This window comes from Podarcis muralis, chromosome 11 (genome assembly GCF_964188315.1).
Source record: "Podarcis muralis chromosome 11, rPodMur119.hap1.1, whole genome shotgun sequence".
Taxonomy (NCBI): domain Eukaryota; kingdom Metazoa; phylum Chordata; class Lepidosauria; order Squamata; family Lacertidae; genus Podarcis; species Podarcis muralis.
This window is the reverse complement of record NC_135665.1, coordinates 23883759-23907123: the sequence shown is the minus strand read 5'-3', so window position 1 is coordinate 23907123 and position 23365 is coordinate 23883759. Positions and strand designations below refer to the sequence as shown.

Here is a 23365-nt window from a genome sequence, read left to right as displayed (position 1 = left end):
CTGCCATTTCCCCTCCACTATCCCAGCTGCTTTTTCACCTGGGAGAAAAGAAAGCCGTTCCTGTGTTTTCTCCTGTGGGAAGAAAACAGATTTGGGGATGGATGAGTTAAGTGAAAAAATGACAAACTAGAGAGGGTTAAACCTCTCACTCTATGGGCAGTGAGGGAGGTTCATCCATGGGCAAAGAGGTCTGCTGTGGAGGCAAAAAAAAAGAAACTGTAGCCTTCATGTAGATTCACATGTGACAACTACCTTTGTGTGCATTTTACTGTGATGTGTTTTTGTGAAGTCATGACTAGTAGCTACTTCCCAGGCTGTGTGCAGTTGTGACAGGCAATGATCTACATGTGGTTGTACAATATTTCCCATGTGTAAGTAATATTTACCTGAGGAAAACAAGATTTATAAAGGGTATTCCTGAGTTGCCTGCAGACAAAATTGGTCCTTAGTAGTGGCACCAAGAAAAGGAGTTAATAGGGGATTTATAACATATGTTTTAAACTTGGACCCCTAGTTTCAGTATTTTATTATAAAAAGTAAAAAATACTTTATAGTGTGGAATCCAAAAGCATACAGAAAGTTAAGGATGAATCCTAAAAATCTCTCTTTCCAGGGTATAAGCCCCATTTAATTCAACAGCTTACTTCAGAGTAGACATAGGATTGTGCTCTTGGTCTGTTTCAATCAAGGGAGAATATGGATGAAAAGAGATGATACAATGAACACAGCATGTGAGCACTTGAAAAATGCTTCATGTTTCCAAATTGCGAAAAAAAGATCAAAGACTTTTTAACATCTTTCAAAGCTTCAGTTACAGCCATAGATTCATTTTTTTATTGAGCTGGAGTTTATAGGTAACATGTTTATAGGTTTCAAAACTGCTCTGGCACTAGGTGGTTTATCTATAAAGCCTTTCAAGACACAGTGCAAAGGAAACTTCTGTTATTAATGAGCATTGGCGTGAGATGCTTACGGTTAACAGTGTGTTTGTTTCTCTTATCGTACTTTATTCCATACAAGTGAAATTTCCTAAGAAGTAAGTGGCATAGATTTAAAGAAGAAAGTAGATGCCAAGAAATGTTGTTAATGCATTTCGGCTTCATTAACTACAAACCACAAAACCTGGGATCCCCTCAAAACTGGTGCCAAAGTTTTGCAATCATTTTGTGGTGTTTCACACCAAAAGGCCTGTGTTTTGCAGCACCCCCCCCACACAAACAGAGTAATTGACATTCAAACCTAGGGGGTCACCAAAAACCCAATGTCCGATTTTCCAAACTGGCACCAAAACATTGGCAGAAGTCCTGCAACAGCCTTTCGTGGCCAAAACACCACGTTCTGCATCGGATCCCAAAATGGAGTACTGAGCACCCTAACTTGTGGGGTCACAGGATCACCAAAAGCCTGATGATGTCTGATTCACTCCAAACTGGGGAGGTTGCGCTATGCATCCCCAGCTGTTGCTTTTGCCTACCTGCGATATCACAAAAGGACACGGTGGCTGCATGGGAAAAGGCAATTATTACTGGGATGGGGAACAAATGGAAGAAGCTCAGAAGAAAGAGACTCAGGGAAAGCTAGGGTAGTTGTAGATGTTCAGAAGAGCAAGGTTTGGTATGAGAGCTATGATGAGCCACAAAGACTCATGTTTGACTCTCACTTCTGCTCACAATAAAAGGCCATTGGGGTGGGTGGGGAATTGTTAAGAGACACCTATTTCCCTCACAGAGCTACAATTCCCTGTGAGGAGGGTCTGTTAAAACCATTCTGTTAAACCATTCTGGAAACAGTAGTTTTGTGAGGGAAACAGGCATCTCCTAACAAGTTTTGGCACCCCTTCAGGGTGCCAACTTGAATAAAATGGGGGCAGGTATGCCCCACCCCTCATAATTGATCGCGTGGTGCAGTGCACACACACACAACATTTGGGGAGCCCCTCGGAATTGGCTCCCCTTTAAATTACAGTTCCCAGGAATTTGGGGAGTTAAACTGTGAGAGTGCTTTGAATGTACAAAGCTGATACGGCCCTACAGCTGCTAGACTGGCACCACCATGTGGCAAATGTATATTATACAGCCAAACAGACAGCCTCAAATCCCTTGTGCAGCGCTCACAGAACCAGAGGTGGTTCTGTTGCATGTGACAGCAGTATTGCTCCCAGCAGTGAACACACATTTTCATATGTCCTTTTGGTTACCTGCAGGCAGGAGCTGCAGTTTAGTTCTGACGCTGTAAATTGAGCAGGGGAAAATCTCACACTGCGCACACAGGGGGCCATTTCCAAACAGCCGCACATGGGATCGGGCTGTGTGTGTAAAAAAAGCATGGTAAATAGATTTAGTTAAGTAAATACAGTGGTACCTTGGGTTAAGTACTTAATTCATTCCGGAGGTCCATTCTTAACCTGAAACTGTTCATAATCTGAAGCACTACTTTAGCTAATAGGGCCTCCCACTGCCGCCGGAGCACGATTTCTGTTCTCATCCTGAAGCAAAGTTCTTAACCCGAGGTACTATTTCTGGGTTAGCGGAGTCTGTAACCTGAAGCATATGTAACCCAAGGTACTACTGCAAATTTTAAAAAAAACTTAACTAAAATTAGAAATTGTAGGAAGATTTTGACAGATTTTTTTCTGAGTGCTCAGGGTCAAAAGAAAGCATTTTAACAACTGTTGTTGAGACATTTCATTCAAAAATTGCTAGACCAGAGGTTTTCAACCTTTTTGAGTCCACAGTTCCCTTGACCAACTTCATGAGGCACCCCTGTGGGGCTCAGGAGCCCAGTTGTGTCACCCCTTTCCTGCAAAGCTGCCAGCCTCTCACCCTTTTTCAAACACCCTCCCCTGTGGAGTGTTCCCTCAGCCTCCTCTCCTGTCCCCTCTCCTTGAGAGTCCTCTGGGCAGCTGCAGCTGCCGCCCCTGGTCTCTGAGCTGCCCCCCACCTGCCCCAAAGAGAGAGGCCTCCTCACACTGACCCACAAGGGTATGGGAAGAGGATGCTCCCAGCCTTAGTGGCCCAATGGAGACTGGCCAGAGGTGAACATGAGGCTAGCACCTTATCTCGGGAGCATAGGCGCCGACTCCATGGGGCTTGAGGGGGCCCGAGCCCCCTCAAAAATTCGTTTTGGGGGGCTCCGCCCCCCCAATAATCTCCGGCGCCCCTCCAGCAGAGCGCCATCGCCGCCCCTCCCCCAGCCCAAAATGCACAGGGAGGGGCGGGCTGCATGCCTCCTGCCCTCCCTCCCGAGCAAAAGCTCCACCCAATTTCCTTTGGAGCTGATTAATAGGCGCAGCACGCTCTCCCCTATTCGCTCACGAGGAGGCGGCGCCGCTTTATTTGCATATTCATGAGCTTATTTATTATTCATGAGCTTTCCCGGGCCCCCCCAATATTTTTTATAAGTCCGCGTCCCTGCTCGGGAGGCAGCAACGGGTGCTGCCGGCCCTGCATGGCGGAAAGGCATGCAGCTCACAGGGAGGCCTTGCTCACAGCAAACACAAGAAAGGCCAGCACTGTGCCTGCCTGCCCAGTCTCCCACTTGTATATCCATTCCCAACAGAAAGGACTAGTGGACTGGCTGGCTGGGCTCCCTTGCCTGCTTGCTTGCTTACTCCAAGGCCACCTCAGCTCCTGGCAACCAGCACCCCTAAGCCAGCCGCAGAGGCACCATTCACTTGGGGAGCACATTGTAGCCAGGGCTGCTATAACAAACAACCATGGAAGCCTTTGGGAGGCAGAGATGTGAGAGGGCATCAGAGGAGGGAGGGAAGAAAAGAGGAACAGAGGTCAGTGTTGCCTACGGCACCCCTGACTATCCTTCAAGGCACCCCAGGGTGCCCAGGCACACTGGTTTAAAATCACTGCTTTAAAAAAATGGTGTGGATGTGATCACTGTCAGGAAGCAGGTGCTCTGAAAATATATTGCAATCAGGAGATGACTGGAGGCCCTTTCTGGATGTAATCAAAGAACACGTGCAGGAGATCTGATTTTGATCATATAGCTCTGTTGGTAGAGCATGAGACTCTTAATCTCAGGGTTGTGGGTTCGAGCCCCACGGTGGGCAAAATATCCCTACATTTCCGGGGGTAGAGGCAGATGAGTATCTTTCTGCTCCCCCCCCCCCATACATTCTGCCCACGCCCTTGTTTTCTGGGTTCCCCCAGCTAGGAAAGTTGGTGTATTCAGGACGGCTGCAAGGCGTATAAAGAGAAATCAAGCCGCCCGGGTTGTCCTAACATTATTGCCTCCTACGTTAAACTCAAATCTAGCCTCGGCGTCCCAATCACCCAGACGCGCAACCTGCGTTTGGGCGCGCCCGCCCGCTCGCCGTTTCGCCGCCTCCTTTCCCCGCCCAGGAGCCCTTGACGTCATCGCGGCCCGCCTCAGGCCCTGCCCCTCGCTTCGCCCCTCCCCCCGCCCCTCAGAGGAGGCGCGTCCTCCTTCCGCTTTCCCTCTCGCGTACGGGGCGCCTCCGGCCTAGCCCGGCCCCCTCTAGCGGTGCCTCTGAGCCCGAGCTCCTCCTCAGCTTTCGGGGGATGTCTCGCCCGAGCAGCGTCTCCCCGCGGCCTCCCGGAGGGGGCGGCGGCCCTCCCAGCGGGGGCCCGTCCACCGCCGCCGCCTCGTCCTCCTGCTCCGGCAGCGGCCGCTCCAAAGGGCTGAAGGACATTCGCATCGACGAGGAGGTGAAAATCGCCGTGAACATCGCTCTGGAGAGGTTCCGCTATGGGGACCAGCGAGGTAATGGTTCCCCTTCCCTTCCCCCGAGGATGGAGGAGGGGGTGGACCTGAAAGCGGCCCCAGTCGAAAGAGGCGGGTTTGTTATGGTGGGTCTTCGCGGGTCAGCGCCTCGTTAGTCCATCAGGGCGCCGAAGGAGTCCAGGCAACCAGATGTAGTCGAGAACAGGGTTGCTTTTCAGTAAGCCTATTAAAACCGAACTATTATTATTTTTTTGCAGCCCTGTGCTGAGCATCACCTGCCAGTACTAGCTCTGCTGCATGAATACAGTGGTACCTCGGGTTACATACGCTTCAGGTTACATAAGCTTCAGCTTACAGACTCCGCTAACCCAGAAATAGTACCTTGGGTTAAGAACTTTGCTTCAGGATGAGAACAGAAATTGTGCTCCAGCGGTGCGGCGGCAGCAGGAGGCCCCATTGGCTAAAGTGGTGCTTCAGGTTAAGAACAGTTTCAGGTTAAGAACGGACCTCCGGAACGAATTAAGTACTTAACCCGAGGTACCACTGTATTAGTCTTGAGCTCGCTTTTGTATGTACCTGCCAACTCCTAGAGGCTATGGGGTTTTGGCCCCCCCAAATGAAATATTTGAGGGGGCCATCCCTCCCAAAAAGTTGATGGGCATTGCTATGACGTGCACCATATCATGTGATTATGTGGGGTACGGCTTACGTGCCACCCCCTATTTTATTCTAGTTGGCACCTCTGCTATAGATGTGGTGGCGTGGCTGTATGCATCCATAGTGAGCTGTCTTGCCACGGGATCAGATCACCGTTCCCTCGTTTTCAGTGCTGTCTCAGTGGCTGGCAGCAACAAGCAACACTGTGGGCTAGGGAACTAATCTTTGTCCTTTTCCAGTTTGGCACCCATCTTCAGCTCATATATGGCCCTTGCCCCTCAGATGTTGCTGGAGTTCAATTCATCGTCCCTGACCAACTGGTCATACTGGATTGGGTTGATGCAGAACTACAGGTCCTCATTGTCTACTATAGGGTGCAGTTTACCCCATTGGTCTCTTTAGTCCAGCGCTGCTGTTTGAGATCCTTTCACTGGAGATGATGGGGATTGAACCGGGGATCATGGGCATGCAATGCAGGAGTTGTATCACTTATGTAGAAGAGGCCCTTCTATATTTAAGTATGGCATATACAATTTTTATTGGTAAGCTGACTTGAACCCCATCAGGGGAAAAAGACAATAAATAATAATACGGCATGCATATTTGCTTTTCATGCACTTATATAGCAAAACCCAATGAATGGAGCATAAAAAATGGTCATGCTGGATCAAACTAAGTTGCTACACTATGTTTCCAGCAGCAGCAAGCTTTATACTGTAGAAAGATCACTAGCAAAGTGATGGCTAGCTCATAGTTTGTCCTCTACCTCTGGACATACTGGAACAGCAGCTAATAGCTGTGGCAATTACCATAGCTTGTGGCAGTAACTTTCACACACTAATTGTTTTAAACTGTGCATTGTGTGAAATATCTCCTTTGTTCCTTCTTCATCTTTCTTGCTGATCAAATTCAATACATAGTATGATCCTATTCATATCTACCCTGAAGTAAGCCTTATTACCCTTACCTCTCTCACCCTGACCTCGCCACTGTGATTCATGTGACAGTCACCTCCCGGCTTGATTATTGTAACTCACTCTACATGGGGCTGCCCTTGAAACTGACCCAGAAACTCCAGTGGGTGCAGAATGCCGCGGCGAGACTCCTTACGGGGTCTTTGCCTTGAGATCACATTCACCCAGTGCTATACCAGCTGTACTGGCTCATTGTGGAGTATAGGATCAGGTTTAAGGTGCTGGTTTTAACCTTTAAAGCCCTATACGGCCTAGGACCCTTTTACCTACAGGACTGCCTCTCCTGGTATGTCCCACAGAGGACCTTACGGTCTGCAAATAACAACAGCCTGAAGATTCCGGGCCCCAGAGAGATCAGACTGTCCTTAACCAGAGCCAGGGCCATTTCAGCCATGGCCCCAGCCTGGTGGAATGTTCTCTTACAAGAGACCAGGGCCCTGCGAGATTTGACATCCACAGGGCCTGCAAGACGGAGCTGTTCCGCCAGGCCTTTGGTCAGGGTTCAGTCTGACTCATTTTCTCTTTGTATAAGAACAAGCACGAAGGAGGTTTCCCAGCTTGCTCACAGGTCCTTATAATATCAGTAGAAACAGTTGGTCTTGGCGAGTATTAACCGCTTTCAGTTTTAACCTGAGGTTTGTCATTTATCCAGTTTTAACTTTAATTTTAATTTGTTTGAATTAATTTTGGGATGCATTTTAATCAGTTGATTGTTTGTTTTTATGCACATTGTATTATTTATATTATGTTAGCCACTCTGAGCCTGGCTGTGGCCGGGGAGGGCGGGGTACAAATAAATTATTATTATTATTATTATTATTATTATTATTATTATTATTATTATTAGATTCAATGGGACTGAGTTACAGGTGAGTGAGTGCAGTTCTTAATTTATTGTCCTTAAATAGTCATTGCTTGTTTATTCAGGGGTGATACATTTCTACTATTTAGACATAGTTGTATGTAGGCACATACATGTATGCTTTCTCTTTCAGAAATGGAATTTCCTTCCTCCTTGACTAGTACTGAAAGAGCCTTCATTCATCGACTGAGTCAATCGCTTGGTCTGATTTCTAAAAGTAAAGGGTAAGTAAGTACCTTGCTAAAAATACGTACCCATGTGAATGGGAAAATATGCATCTTTCTGGCACAGTTTTTTCCAGTTTTGGGTAGTGTCTTGAGGTGGAATTCTTCCTGAGAGTCTTTGTGTTCTGTTGTTTCAAACAGTTCTGTGTACAAGTACTGCCAGGGTGCGGTGAGATATCTGTTGACACTGTTGAGGCAGATTCATAATTTGGCCTTTGCCCGATTACCTGTGATAAGTAGTTGTTTCTTTCAGGTGACCATATATGGCTCCCAAGTTTGGACTGTGTAGCCATTGCTGCAGTAACTTTCCCTTCTGCATGCTACCTGCTTTGTAAGGCAGCAGAGATTGGCTGCTGTAGCTATAATGCCACTGCTATACCAAAGAATTTGGAGCATACCAGGTTGAGGAAGGCTGTGTCTTGCTCTGAGGGGTTAGGGTTCTTATATACAGTGGCACCTTGGGTTACATACACTTCAGGTTACATACGCTTCAGGTTACAGACTCCGCTAACCCAGAAATTGTGCTTCAGGTTAAGAACTTTGTTTCAGGATGAGAACAGAAATCGTGCCCCGTTGGCACGGCAGCAGCAGGAGGCCCCATTAGCTAAAGTGGTGCTTCAGGTTAAGTACAGACCTCCGGAACGAATTAAGTACTTAACCTGAGGTACCACTGTATTGGGCTACTAAACTGACATATGATTGTCCCTAATGAGACTATTGTGTCAGGCAGTGAAGAGATTTGAAGCATATCTACTGGAAAACAAGACCCAACCAAATCAGATTTGAAGTTAGATGTTTACTATGCCAAACATTAAACCACACTGATACTTTGTGTTTATGCAGGATCAAAAATCTATGGCGTGTAGCATCTGAAACAATATTTCTGAGTCAGTGTAGCTGACACTGACTCAGAAAGCAGAGCAATGTGTTTAGAGTTTAATTCACATATTTGGGGAGTCCTAGCATATCTTAATGTTTTGAGAAAACTGCTTCACTGTGGTCTTATGATCTGTGTTTGTAAAGGTTACTTCTGGTGCTGAATATGAAATGATTCTTCCTTCCTTTTTTATTTTTTAGGAAAGGTGCAAGCAGATATCTAACTGTGAAGAAAAAAGATGGCTCAGAGTTGGCACATACAGTAATGACATGTAATTTGATTCCCAACACAAAACATGCTATTAGAAGCCTTGTACAGCGATTTCCTGTCACCAATAAAGAGCGCACCGAGCTTCTGCCAAAGACAGAGAGAGGAAATGTTTTTGCTGTTGAAGCTGGTGCGTTGAGTATATTCTGTTAAGAAATATAATGGTGAATTGTGAAGGGAAAATTTATTGCATACCTCAAGCTATGCTTGGAGACTCTTGGAGGTCTATAGCTTATGTGTGTATAACGACACAATTACAACTGCATAATGTTTTTCCAAATGTGGTTGCCATATAAGTGCTGGTGCGTTCATTGCATTTTGATGGTGCTGCAAAAGACTTGGCTTTTATAGCACTACCTTGCTGCCATTTTATTTTTGGAAAGCACTGCTAGGTGGAGAATGAAAGCTCTTCACCTTGCAAGCTGTGCATTCTGATAATATGAGATACACCTAAATGTGCACAATCATGCACTATCTTTTCAAATAAAAATGCACAAAAATTGTGGCACATCAAACCAAAGGAGACCATGACTTGGTTCCCCTATGCCCCCTCTATTAACAGAAGGCGCTGTAATAGAGCCGGAGGCTCCCATTCATGGGAGGACATGCCATTTTTGCCAGTTCAGTATTCCCAGGCAGCCTCTTGTGTTATTTCCCACACCGTTTCTGGCAAGTCCCCCAGCCCTACCAAGCAGATTTTGAGGAAGGAATGTGAGGTGAACATTCTACCTTTCCTGTCTGTAAGCCAGGAGTATTCTGTAAGCAGATATGGATATCAGGTGGACAGTGAGAAAATGTAAACTAAGAGACAAATACACGGCTCTTCCTGTGATGCTTCCAAAGCATTTTTATACTTGCCTAGCCGTGTAAAAAGATCATTTTCTCTCTAGAAAACATGCATTTCTTCTTACGGTAGACTGAAGCTCAATGGTATGATCTACAGTTTTGCTGTGTTATGGAGCACTGTGGGATGCTGTGCTAAAGCCATTTCAACCCCACCAAACCCTATGCATGCAAAAAGATTGGGAGATTGTGTGGTTCAGTGGCCAATGAAGAAATAGCCTTTTACAAGACTAACAAGAACGGTCATTAACAGCTTTCAGTAAGGACCAAAGTTTGTGACATGGTATGTCGCAGGTGTTTTTAGCAGCCACAGCAGCACTAATAGTTGTGCAGCTGCTAAGCTGCAACCTCACATTTGGCTGTAAACATGGGCAAAGCTAAATGTGTAAGTGAAGCATACCATTTCTAAAGATAAAAGCCTTGTTTGTGCTTAGGGCTGAGCACTCCCCAACCCCTGTGTAGTGATATAATTATGTGCTGTTAGCACAGTTGTTTACTTCCCCCTCCCCTGGGGGAAAAAATGTAATCTTGATTAGTTTGCTAGGAAGTATTCAATTTTACATACATCTGTTTAGATTAATAGCAAGTTTGGTGCAGTCATTACTTTTGTCTTTTCTTAGAGAATAGAGAAATGAGCAAAACAAGTGGGCGACTTAACAATGGCATCCCTCAAATCCCAGTGAAACGGGGAGAATCTGAATTTGATTCGTTTCGGCAGTCTCTACCAGTTTATGAAAAGCAGGATGAAATTGTTAGAATTATTAAAGAAAATAAAGTTATTTTGATTGTGGGGGAAACTGGATCAGGAAAAACTACTCAGGTATGTATGCTATCAGAATTTGAAATGGAAAGATCTTTTGAATTGCTTATTTACAAATTCCAAAATAGTTTAAATCTGAAGTGTTTAGTTTTGTCTACTAATGGAAATACACTTTCATTTTGATGACTTATTTTTTTCTGGTTACTTATAAAGTTTCAACAACTTTGATTTCTTATGCATTTTACTATCGAAGCATCTTTTTGCAGAAAACTAATATCTACTCAGGACACTTGGAGTGGGTTTGGCTGGACCACATTCTCAGTTGGTCATAATAAATTGTGTCCTGGTTCACATGTCATCCTAAGTTAAAATATTGCTTAGCAGGACTGCTTGAGCATGTGGGCTTCCAGAGAAGAGCTTGAGCTGTTTCGCTCTTGCCTGGTCCAAGGTTTGGCCTAGTATGTCGTCTGAACAGGTGCTTGTGGTTAAGTTCTCTCTTCACCCACCAGGAGCTGTAACCAAAGGTCCTGGTTTGTAGAAGATACTGAGTCAGCCTTTGGCTTTGATTGGCATGGCATGGCATAGCAGCATAAAGAACATCTTCTCCAGTAGCCTGCACAGATTGGCTCAGTATTATGTGTGAACTGGGTCTCTTGTGAGGAGGGTGCAGATTACAACCTTTTCAACGCTAATCTAAAATCTTTGTGTTCAGATTCCCCAGTTTCTACTTGATGACTGCTACAAAAACGGAATACCATGTCGCATATTTTGCACTCAGCCAAGACGTTTAGCAGCAATTGCTGTGGCTGAAAGGGTTGCCGCTGAGAGAAGAGAGAAGATTGGGCAGACGATTGGCTATCAAATCCGACTGGAAAGCAGGTCCTGCCAATATTGCTTATAGTTTTGGATAGAAAGTGTTTTAGAGACATTTAGAAAAATGTGAGACAATGGAGCAGAAATGTATTACTATCGCACCCTGGAAGTCGAACAGAATCCATTCCAGAAGTCCCTTTGACTTCTGAAACGTTCAGAAACCAAAGCGCAGCTTCTGATTGGCTGCAGGAAGTTCCTGCAGCCAATCAGAAGCCGCGGAAGCCTTGTCGGACATTCGGCTTCCAAAAGAATGTTTGAAAACCGGAACATTCACTTCCGGTTTTTTGATTGTTCGGGAGCTGGAACATTCGACTTCCAAGGCATTTGGGAGCCAAGATATGACTTTACTTGCAAATAAAACTTTAACAGGATAATTACCTGCTCCCCCTGTTCTTTTAGCCTTTGGGGCTCTTCCTTTCAGAGGTAAGGCACATAGCCACAAGGGGTTCCAAATGTGGCTGCTATGCTGTCCTCTGATGACACCTGCAATTCCTTTATGAACCTCCTCAAAAGTCAAAGCCATCCGCTGAGTCTCTGCCTTTCAAAGTTAAGTGGGCCCCACGCCCCCAGTACAGTGCCCCATTTATCAAATGTTCACCACAGGAATGCTTGCCTGGTGTAATTTTTTATCTGCATTGGGTGAAGACCTCTTTGTCAAGGTCTTTTATGCTCCTCCCTTGCTCTGCCGTTATAGTAACATTTCCCTCTTTTTCTATTCTTGATTGTTTTAATTGAAAGCCATGCTGAAACTTGTGAAGTTGAAGGAGTGGGGTATTTTAAATAAAAAATTTAAATGTGTATTGCATAATGCTTCCATGACACTGTTAAACAGGGCTGCACTGTGGAACCTAAGAAATGGAAGCAAAAGAGCTCTCCAGCTCAGAATATATCAACAGTATAGCATTGTAAAAGTCCATAGGTAGAAGGCTCAAAAAAAGACACTCTAATGAGCAGTTTTCAGAAGTCAGTATGTTGATCTGTTCCATGCATTCTGACAGCGGAGACGAGGGTGCATGTATCAGAGAGAGAGAGACAGACAGACAGACAGAGTGGGTGTTTTTGCTCCCTTTCTGAACATAGTACTATATAAAACATGGTTTTGTCCTGAAGACAGGAAGAGGGACTGTTGTCTCTCAGGCAAGTGGTCATTTGCAATCTTGTGTCACTAAAAGTTGTAGGTCAGATAGTATTTATGCATAGTCAACAATCTTATACGGGGCTGGATGTGATAAATTTGTGCTAAAAGTGCATATATTTGCAATGACTTCATATCTTTGATGTGTGCAAATATTTCTTCATAAGCTGTTTTGTATTTTTAACAGGGTCTCTCCAAAGACACTTTTAACCTTTTGCACTAATGGTGTATTACTTCGTACATTAATGGCAGGAGATAGTGCACTGTCAACTGTAACTCATGTCATTGTGGTAAGTTTGACTAATGATTTCTCACGAAAATAACTATGCCAAATTTTTGAAGTTGAGAAACTTGACTTAAAGTTCTTCTTGTTAGTTCTTTATTAAACTTTATGCATAAATTGACACATAGAGCACCATGATCAACTTTATAGTTTTGGAGTTGGCTGACATACGAAGGAACTTGTAGTTGAATGCTTGACTTTGAGCTACTTGCTGTCAAATGTGCTTATTCAGATAACCAAGAGGCTACAAATAACTTATGGTAGGCACATAAAGCATGATAACTACAATTCTGAACTTGAGTTGTGTCTACCTTAGTCAACAGAATACTAAAGCCTTAAATGGCCCAGGATGCGGTATAGAAATTTAACATAATAATAATAATAATAAATAAAAAAACAGGCCCAGTTTTTATTCAATAAATTTTTCTTTAGTGGACAGTGAATGGCTGATTAAAAACTAAAGGAGAGCTTAACTGTCATATCTGCTATGGTGTAAACTTGTCACCAGCTGATAACTGGAATGATGTGTGCACAAACGAACTATAAGAGCACACAGGTGTTAACATGTATCCCACAACATCAGATGTGCTGCTAGACTGATGACATGGTGAAACCTTGTGCTCAGTGAAGCAAAGAACATGCTCACAAGAGAAAGCCTGAGGGGGATAAGAGAATAGAGTGGCAGGTCTGCAAGAATGGCTGAGTAGCAGTTGGGTAGAACATAATACCTAACACGCTGCATAAATTTAATCTAGTAAAATGTTAGTCAGATAAGCTTACTTTAGCACTTCTGCTAATATGAGAAAGATTACTTCTTCTGGATGAATGCTGTGTTAATTCTATATAGATCACGATAAATGCCTAGCAGGTGTATTTGCAAAAAATATAAAACTATTGTCAACAAATGACAAAATTGGTAATGCAGAAGTTACGTAGTATACTGTGGCAAACTTCTTAAGCTCTGTTCTAAAGAGGGCTCTCTTGTTTATATTGCAGGATGAAGTCCATGAGAGAGATCGGTTCAGCGACTTCTTGTTAACGAAGTTAAGAGACACACTACAAAAACACTCATCGTTGAAACTCATACTTTCTAGTGCTGCCCTGGATGTGAACCTCTTTCTCAGATATTTTGCAGGCTGTCCAGTGATATATAGTAAGTTCAAATGCTAGTAGGAATCAGTCTACTAAATTCAGTTGAATGCATTTTCCTTAGCTTGGTGTAGTACATGTCAAACCTTGGAATCAAATCAATGTATTATTATTTTTGTTACTATTACTACTGCTACTGCTGCCTTTCACATACATGTCTCAAGGCAATGTGCAAAATGCAACAAAAAACAGGTAAAAGTCACACAGAAATTGAGAGCAGATATATTTTAAAACAATACAAAATAGACATGCATGGCAGAGACCTATTCATCTGGTTGAGAAAGCTTGTAACAATTAGTATATAATTTCCTTAATCCAATATGCTAATATTAAAGCTGCATTTCTATAAGTCTTGAACTACTTTTTTTGGTACATATTTACTATTTTTACATGGCATATGTATATCTATATACAGTCGTACCTCTGCTTACGTATCCCTCTGGTTACATAAACTTCGCGATACGTAAGTGGCAAACCCGGAAGTATATTTCCGGGTTTTTGCCGCATGCGCAGAAGTATTCTACTGCTGCGCGCACGCAGAAGCAGTCCCTCTGGTTGCAGAAACCTCAGGATCTGACCGGAGCTCTGGAACGGATCCCATCTGTAACCGGAGGTACCACTGTATAGAGAGAAAGAGATTTAGCAGTTTGAAACCTGTAAGCTACAGGGTTAAGTATGATATTGATGATTTAGCATAAACTTGATTATTTATATTGATGTCTTCAGTACCAGGAAGACCATTTGAAGTAAAAGAGATGTTCCTTGAAGACCTACTAAGAAGCACAGGCTACACAAATAAAGAGATGATCAAATACAAAAAGGAAAAACAGCGAGGTTGGTATCTATATATGCAGGTGTTAGAAGGGAGATGTATCTAGAGATAAGCAAACATTGCAAACACCTCCCCCCCCAAATATACTGTGAAACACTAGTAAGTAAATATACGTTTTCATCTTTACTCCTTTTCTTTGTGTAAAACATTTAAAAATGTTCTCCAGAGGAAAAACAACAGACAACTCTGACTGAATGGTATTCTGCACAAGACAACAGCAAGCCAGAATTGCAGCGCCAGAGAGCAATACCAAATGTGGCTGAAGAATATGATCTGCTGGATGATGGTGGTGACACAGTGTTCAGTCAGTTGGTATGAATTTGTTTAAGGATTCTAATATTTCATGTTGATAGGAATTGTTATGAAACCAGAACGGTATGATCTAGGTTCAAATTTCCACCAACGTTCATTTGCGTATGAAGCTCATAGTCAGCATAGTCTCCTCTGCATACACAACAGATGTGCATTCGTAGAGTTCCCTCTTACTTTTCCTACTCTCTAGGATTTCTGTAAAGTCAGGCTTCTGCTTCACCTTTCCAAGTGACTCATTACTGTTTTCATACAGTATATGTTAGTGATTATGCCTATTTTTGTATTTGTGCATGGTGGGGCTCTCTCTCTCTTTCTCTTTAACACCTATGTGTAATTCTGTGTTGTTTTTAAATGTTGGAGTAGCATGAGTTTGGGATGCCTTGCCTTCTGCAGAGGACTTTCTCTCACTTTGGCACAGTAAAAGCTACTTTTAAACTTGAGAGGGAGGGGCTGCCATTAAGAATAGAAAGTTAAGACAGCAAAAAGCTTCACTATGTATATAGATCTAGGTCCTTGACCTTTCTTTAACTTAAGAGTGTTACTTCCTATATTGTATATTATTCATGACGATCAACCTGGAAGAAATCCTTTCTGTAAAGTCAAAGAAAGGCCAAGAAGCATGCACCTAGCATGCAAGTTTTGAAACATTGAAGCCTCTTATTCTATCAGTTTCAGGGTGAGGAAATAGCAACCGGAGATCTTCTGTTGCTCTTAGATAGCATTCAGATAAAAAGGTAATGTTGTTTTCTTATTTTCAGGCTGAAAAAGATGTCAACTGCCTTGAACCTTGGTTAATTAAAGAAATGGATGCTTGTCTCTCTGATATTTGGCTACACAAAGACATTGATGCCTTTGCACAGGTGTTCCACCTTATTTTAACTGAAAACGTCAGTGGTAAGTTTGCATTCTTAACTTTCCCTTGCTGAACTGTGCGCCTAAGCCATAAATACCTTATTTGCCCTAAAAAATAATAATCTGATCCATACCTTTTAAAAATAATATGTGTTTTCTTGGAGTTAGGCGTTTTCTGGAACTCTTTTAAATTATTTTTGAATAAGTGGACTGGGACTAATGAGCAATCACTATAGGCAAGATCCAACCCTCTGCGGCAGAGGGAAGGGTGGCTGCGGCAGGGGGGGGAGAGAGAATGGCAAGTATTTTCCCAAAGCATAGGAAGCTGCCCTATACTGAATCAGATCATTGGTTCATCTAGCTCAGTTTGTCCACACTGACTGTCAGTGATTGAACTCGCGACCTTCTGCTTGCAAAACAGATACTGTACCACTGAGCAATTCCTTTTCCTTAAACATGCAGCTTAATCTTCTGTATATTTCCTCTGGAGCAAGTTCCAGGTAAATGTATATAGGTTTAAACCCAAAGTAATAAGAATCCATGCAAGCTACTCTTTAAAGTTGTGGACCCTGGGTTAGTTGAAATCAATGGAGTGCATTTGCCATAATTTAAATGGATTTCCCATTGATTTCAGTGGGAACTAAGTGCAGCTAAGTTGGTATGGATCCAGCCCAGAATGTTCTGAAAAGATTTTGCCAAAATAGTTTGGAGAGTTGAGCATTTGTTAAACACTAACTTTTCCCTTCTCCTTGTCCTAGTTGACTACAGGCACAGTGAGACAAGCGCAACGACTTTAATGGTAGCTTCTGGAAGAGGTTTCTTGAGTCAAGTAGAACAGCTGATTGGTATGGGAGCAAACATTCACATCAAATCATCCAATGGCTGGTAAAACAATCTCATTGCAACTTTCCCCATTCATTTCTTTGTGTATGTGTGTGTGTGTGTAGAGAGAAATTGTGGATTATTAGAAATGTTGGGGGTAAGTTATAAGCTGTTTTTTTAATCAACAAGATTATTTTGTTAGTTCCCACACTATCTACTCCACATTGCTGGTGCTATACTCTGTATTGCCTGAGATCTGGCAGACCTAATTGTCAGGGATACAGTCTGTTGTAATAAATTTCAGTGTTTGCTTAAATATTTGTGTGATTATGCTGAAGTAGATAGAAGAAATTTCAACAATTTATAGCTAATACAGTGGGAAGTGGGAGATTATAGAATTGTCCTTTTTTTGCCCTACAAGACAAGACCGTCACAGTCTGTTGCATTACTAAAGCAACTAGCTCCTGTCTACTTGTCTGCGACTTCCCCACCCCTGAAGAGCAAAACCTCAACAAACTCAACTCTATAACAAGTGGGATACAGTGGTACCTCGCAAGACGAATGCCTCGCAAGACAGAAAACTCGCAAGACGAAAGGGTTTTTGGTTTTTTGAGTTGCTTCGCAAGACGATTTTCCCTATGGGCTTGCTTCGCAAGACGGAAACGTCTTGCAAGTTTGTTTCCTTTTTCTTAACACCGTTAATACAGTTGCGACTTGACTTCGAGGAGCAACTCATAGAACGCGGTGTGGTAGCCTTTTTTGAGGTTTTTGAAGACTTTGGTGATTTTTGAAGCTTTTCCAAAACTTTTCCGAAACCGTGCTTCGCAAGACGAAAAAATCGCAAGACGAAGAACTCGCGGAACGAATTAATTTCGTCTTGCGAGGCACCACTGTACTTTTCCTGTTTACTGCTGCCTTCCCACAGGGGTAATCTGTGGGGGCCCAGGTGCCAGTAGTGGACATAACTGGTGGCATCACTGAGTGGGGCCAGAGCAGACAGTGGGTAGAACATCCCTTTTCTCTCTCCTTTTACCTCCCTACTTTCTCTTTCTGCCTGCTCCTCCATTTCCCTCCTCCTTGCCACTTGCCTGGAAGTAGGCCGAGGGTTTGCCTGAGAGCTGCAGGTTTGCTCACCCTTGATGTAATGTGCCACATGATTTTTGTCCAAAAGTTTAAAAGTCTCCCATGTGAAGCTTTTTTTTAATTTCCACAGTTCATTTGGTTGGGTTTGGTAGTTTATAGTGCTATGAGTTCAACTAATAAATACAAGTTGTATAGAATCTTGTTACTCTAAGTTTGTATTAGTTCTGCTTTTTCCGATTAGTGGAACCCCTATTCAGACATGCCTCTAATGAGGGTGGAGGACTGAGTATGTACCTACTTCTCCCTCCGCCACCATGCCTTCAGTATCCACATGGTAGATGTCATGTTAAAACAGGGCTCATGCACACAGGCTAGATCTGCGTGATGATTACCGCCCTGTCTTTGAGAAGCAGTGCATGAATTTGGCCTATGCTCTCTGACCTCTAATTTAAGATCTGTTTTGGTCTTTGTTCCAATTTAATTTGACACTCGGCCGTAAGCAGAAATTGTTTGCAAGAATCTCCTTCTCCCTGCTTCAAGGAGAATTGGGGAGAAATTATGTGCAATGTAGACATAGCCGAAGTTCAGAATTGGGTATGTTTCTCTGCACAGTAAATGGAGGCGGAAGAGTCTTTTGAAGACTTCAATAAATAATAATGGTCATTTAGCACTTTTCCTATTAGCTGGAAGCACTTCCCAAACATTATCTTAGTAAATCTATATAATCAAAAAAGTCTTAATTATATCTCCACATATCAATTAGAGCTCCTTGCTTTTTAAAAGAAATAGAGCTTTTGATCAAGTCCTGTCCTCTTGGCTCTACTTTAATTTTTGACTTTTCTTTTAGTATTGGAAAAAAAATATTATAGTCCTAGGCAAAGGTTTTTTTGTAAGTATCCAGTGGCATTCTTGCCTCTAGTCATATGCAGGCTAATAAAATAAGATTAAAAATGCTGTCCTACATGTAACTAACAATGATTGAAAATGTTCTTTATTCATAGGTTACATTTTTATACTTAAGCAAAATGCTTGTTTTAATTTTTTGTGATTATTACAGGACAGCTTTAGACTGGGCTAAGCACTTCGGACAGACGGAAGTGGTTGATCTGTTGGAGTCCTATTGGTAATGTGTTTATTAACTCTGGAATCATAGAATCATAGAACTGTAAAGTTGGAAGTGACCACAAGGGTCATCTAGTTGAATCCCCTGCAATGCAGGAATCTTTTGCCCAACGTGGGGCTTGAACCCACATTGCTGAGATTAAGAGTCCTATGCGCTACTGACTAAGCTATCCCATTGTGCTTGAGTACATGGCAGAGAACTGCCTGTACTTTCTAAAGCATGGATAGGGAACTGGATCTGGCCAGCTGATTCAAAGGCCCTTGGGTTCGTGGGAAGACTCCTTTGTGGTTTTCAGATAATAGTGGAAGTAGATCAAGGAACCAAGAACTTCAGGAATGATATTTTTAAAAATCTGTTTCCATGTTCTGCAAGTATTGCCAATTTCTTGACATGTGTATTTTTTGATGCTTGTATTTTAGTGCCTCACTAGAGTCGGGTAATCTCGATGAAAGTTCTTTGGTCCATGCAAATGCTAGTGAACTCAGTGCAGAAGACAGAGAACTCCTAAAGGCTTATCATCACAGCTTTGATGATGAAAAAGTGGATCTTGACCTGATCATGCACCTGCTATACAATATCTGTCACAGCTGTGATGCAGGTAAATGCAGATGTAGTGCTTATTTTCATTTTAACAATCTTTTATATGCACATGCTTTAGTCTGTGCTCTGGCACACAGACTACTATGCACATAAAACATTTGTTGGAAGCCAAAGGCTGTTATACTCCACATGTGAGCTTGTTAGAAGTAGAGTACTGCAATAAATTGACTTTTTTTGTCTGATCAGCAAGACTGCTCTTAACTTACAAATGCATTTGACTGTGATTATGCCCCACTCCTCTTTTCCTATGGATGGTTCTTACAGGGCTCCCATGTGTATGAATGGAGATGGGCAGGTTTTGCTTCACACTAACACATACATTAGTGGGCACAAGCCTCAAACTTGCTCTTTGTGCCCTTTGAGCATATGTAGCCCATCCCTGTCTAGGCTTAGAATAATAGATTTGTAGAATTGGAAGGGTCCATGAGAATCATCTAGTCCAACCCCATCCAATGTGGGAATCTTTTGCCCATTGTGGGACTCGAACCCATGACCCCATGGGTCTTCTGCTCTACCACCTGAGCTCATAATGAAAGACCAGATGCTAAGCATAGCTTTCTCTTACTCTATTTCCTTTCACTTTGGAACTTCGTCTTAAAGGAGCGGTTTTAATTTTCCTTCCTGGATACGATGAGATTGTTGGCTTGAGGGACCGCATCCTGTTTGATGACAAGAGGTTTGCTGATAATGCTCACAGGTAAAAAAAAATATGTAACTCTTATTTTGGTATATTGGTTTTACTCTTAGAAGACTGCGTTTCATTCAATTCATACTTCTTTGCTATTAGGTTCCAAGTTTTTATGCTGCATTCAAATATGCAGACATCAGATCAGAAGAAGGTTCTAAAGACCTCTCCCCCAGGCATCCGCAAAATAGCAAGTATCAAATTACTTTTTAACCGTTTCTATCAATCCACATTCTTTTCACATCAACTCTTATTACAGCATAATGTGTTGTTTCAGATTCTTTCTACTAATATTGCCGAAACCAGCATCACAGTTAATGATGTTGTCTTTGTGATTGACTCTGGAAAAATGAAGGAGGTATGCCATCTGCCTGTTTATCTATTTTTTTAAAGATACGGCTTAATATAATACAGTCATAACTCATGTTACATTTGCTTCAGGTTACGTCCTACGGCGACCCGGAAGTACCGGAAAGGGTTACTTCTGGGTTTCACTGCTCGTGCATGCGCAGAAGCGCAAAATGACATCATGCTCAGAAGCGGCAAATTGCAACCCGCACGTCCGCAGATGCGCCACTGCGGGTTGCGCTCTTTTCATGTTGCGAACGGGCCTCCGGAATGGATCCCGTTCACAACCACTGTAGTCTCTAAGTGGTTTACATAAAATAAAGTTTAACAGTTGCTAAAAATGAGGTGAAAATAAAACACAACTGTATATTGCAAAAAAACCCCTCAAATTTATCTTAGACTCATGTTTAATTTTAGTTTACCATAAACTAAAAGTGTGATGTATTGTAAACAAAACATTTAAAGAAGGATTTTAGTACAGTGGCACCTCAGGTTAAGTACTTAATTCATTCCGGAGGTCCGTTATTAACCTGAAACTGTTCTTAACCTGAAGCACCACTTTAGCTAATGGGGCCTCCTGCTGCCCCTGCGCCACCGGAACACGATTTCTGTTCTCATCCTGAAGGAAAGTTCTTAACCCGAGGTAATATTTCTGGGTTAGCGGAGTCTGTAACCTGAAGCGTCTGTAACCTGAAGCGTATGTAACCCGAGGTACCACTGTACAATGTGTAAAATATTGTTACATGCCACCCCAATCTCCAACTAGTGTGAGATTCCAGGGGTCTTGGCTTTCACCCAGGGTTCATGTTTTTCTCAGAAATAAGGCACAGTAGAGACTGCAGTGTCTTTATGACTGATGTGTTTTTACACAGATATATATGCAACCTGAGTCTGTAGTGGAGGGATTTCCAGCATTCACATTTCAAAAGGATGTTCTGCTGCTGGAAGGGTGGGACTTGATTTTTGCCAGTTCCCTAGCAGCTCTCTGTGCCCCTGAAAAGCTGCTTTGGGGATCTTTCAACAACATGGAAAGTGGAATCGGGGAAATTCACCTCCTCCCTTCTCTGCAGCAGGAGCCTCAAATGAATCTCAGTGCCTTCTATAAATGGAAAGAGAACTTCTGTTCTTGAAAGGGCAAGCCTGGATCCAGGCCAATGTATGCCAAAATTACCTCATGAAACTATTGTTAATTTAGATTATTTTATCGTTCAAGTGTTCATTTCACCTTGCTGTCCTAAATCTGCATTCTAATAAAAGTGTTTTCTTGAAATTTTAGAAGTCCTTTGATGCATTGAACTGTGTGACCATGCTGAAGATGGTATGGATTTCTAAAGCTAGTGCCGTTCAGAGAAAGGGCAGGTAATGCAAATATCATGAATATTTTCTTCTAAGATCAGATTACAGACAGGCTATTCTTACTTTTTCAAAAAGAAAAAAAATATTTCTTAGAATTACTGGTATAAGATTACTTGAAACAGGTTAATTTTGATTTTTTAAAAAGCTTAAATGTTAGTACTTTTATTTTTATTTTTCAGCAAAATCTTTCTTAGACTATTTCTGGAAATAATATCTTTCTGGAGACATCTGGTTGTGCTTTTCACACTATTCACTTTGGATCACACACCAGTTCTGTGTTTAAAATTTATATTGTTGTATTCTTAAGAAGCGCATGTTACATTTCCAATTAATTTGAGCCCTTCAGGCAAAAGTTATAATGAATGACACTTCTTAAAGAGCTTATTTATGAAATCTACTTTCTACTTTCAACATCTCTTTTTCCTGCTTTGATTTTTAAAATTCTACTCTTCTATGTATTGACTTACCTTAAATAATACTTACTGTTTCTAAGGGCAGGACGTTGTCGACCTGGAATTTGTTTCCGACTTTTTAGTAGACTCAGATTTCAAAATATGCTGGAATTTCAGACCCCAGAACTACTAAGAATGCCATTACAGGTTAGTGATCTTTCTTGTATTGTTAAATCCAAAGAGGTCTTTATAACACAAAGGTCCCATTCAACCTTCAAGCCAAACCATGACTTGTGCTAACCATAGTTTAGACTCCAAACCATGGTTTAGAATTGTTTGTTTCCTTTTATTTTCTGTCCTCCCACCAGTTTACTTGGAGCTGCAGCCTCTGGAGTCTGAAAAATGATTCAGGCTTCATGGTATTGGAAACTATTGACCTTTGCTTCCCAGCTGGTTGGGAAGAATATGCAAGAATTCTCCTTTATTCATGTCACGCTAAGCTATGCTTTAGCAGGATGTGTGAACATGACCAGTACGTGGAAGGTTGCTGTTTGAAGCCCTTACCATAGGACACCTCAATTTTAAAAGAATCTAAAATAACCCATTGTATTTCTGTATAATACTTGTGGAAGTCTGATCAGTATTAAGAGTGTCCTGCACCTCTACTTCACATCATCCCAAAAAGCAGCCTTGGACAATGTTTCAGTGTTGTGTCCGGTGGTAGTCACTGATGATGGTGTTGCTGGTTTTGTTTGCCTATTTGCATTCCTTTGCAGGAACAACATTGTATGAGTTAGCACAGAATGTCTGTAGAATGTCACAAGCAAGCATTTTTCTTTAGCTGCTTTTTATATCAAGGCTTAAGTAGAAATGAGCAATTGATTGATAGGCAGGATTCCTTGATCCCACTGAAGGTGGTACTTGCTTTTCAGTAGAGCAATCATATAGGCTTAAGATAAAAATCTGCTTTTCCTGCAGACTTGCTATACTGAAAGTGTGAATATTCTTAATTTCTTTATTTTTGTTACAGCTTTACCACATGTTTTGGATCAGGGGTGATTAAAGCTGAATATTCGATTTTGTGTATTTTAGTTCACACATTTTCAAATGTCAGACTGGCATAAGAGTTTGTTAAGTACTAGGGAGCAATCAGTTTTTCTCCTATGCATTTACTGAGCTAATACTTGGGGGAAAAATAAGTAACTAATTAATCCTGTAAACATATGCCCACTTTACTTATAGAAATCCCATTGGAATCCATGGCATTTCTGAACAGACAAGTATAGAGTTGCACTGCAAGCACATTGTTTAATATATCTATCCTTAATCAAGTATTCTATGTATATGTTTTAATCTAC

At 42.2% G+C, this 23365-nt stretch overlaps 1 protein-coding gene across 3 annotated transcripts in view; it reads left to right on the top strand.

Annotated features, from left to right (window-relative positions):
• Positions 1–4420: 4420 nt before the first annotated feature.
• YTHDC2 (YTH N6-methyladenosine RNA binding protein C2) overlaps positions 4421–23365 on the top strand; it is a 34100-nt gene continuing 15155 nt past the window's right edge. For 2 of the 3 annotated variants that reach the window (XM_028748340.2, XM_028748339.2), the window contains exons 1-18: positions 4421–4737; positions 7325–7415; positions 8493–8689; positions 10023–10222; positions 10875–11041; positions 12358–12460; positions 13450–13606; positions 14329–14436; positions 14601–14746; positions 15505–15640; positions 16357–16483; positions 18561–18626; positions 19046–19224; positions 19827–19923; positions 20014–20101; positions 20189–20269; positions 21536–21618; positions 22109–22214. In XM_028748340.2, coding sequence (XP_028604173.1) covers positions 4536–4737; positions 7325–7415; positions 8493–8689; positions 10023–10222; positions 10875–11041; positions 12358–12460; positions 13450–13606; positions 14329–14436; positions 14601–14746; positions 15505–15640; positions 16357–16483; positions 18561–18626; positions 19046–19224; positions 19827–19923; positions 20014–20101; positions 20189–20269; positions 21536–21618; positions 22109–22214 — 2334 coding nt within the window. In that variant the 5' untranslated portion in view covers positions 4421–4535. The remainder of the gene's footprint in view (positions 4738–7324; positions 7416–8492; positions 8690–10022; positions 10223–10874; positions 11042–12357; positions 12461–13449; positions 13607–14328; positions 14437–14600; positions 14747–15504; positions 15641–16356; positions 16484–18560; positions 18627–19045; positions 19225–19826; positions 19924–20013; positions 20102–20188; positions 20270–21535; positions 21619–22108; positions 22215–23365) is intronic. The other variant, XM_077936125.1, reaches the window with a different exon arrangement.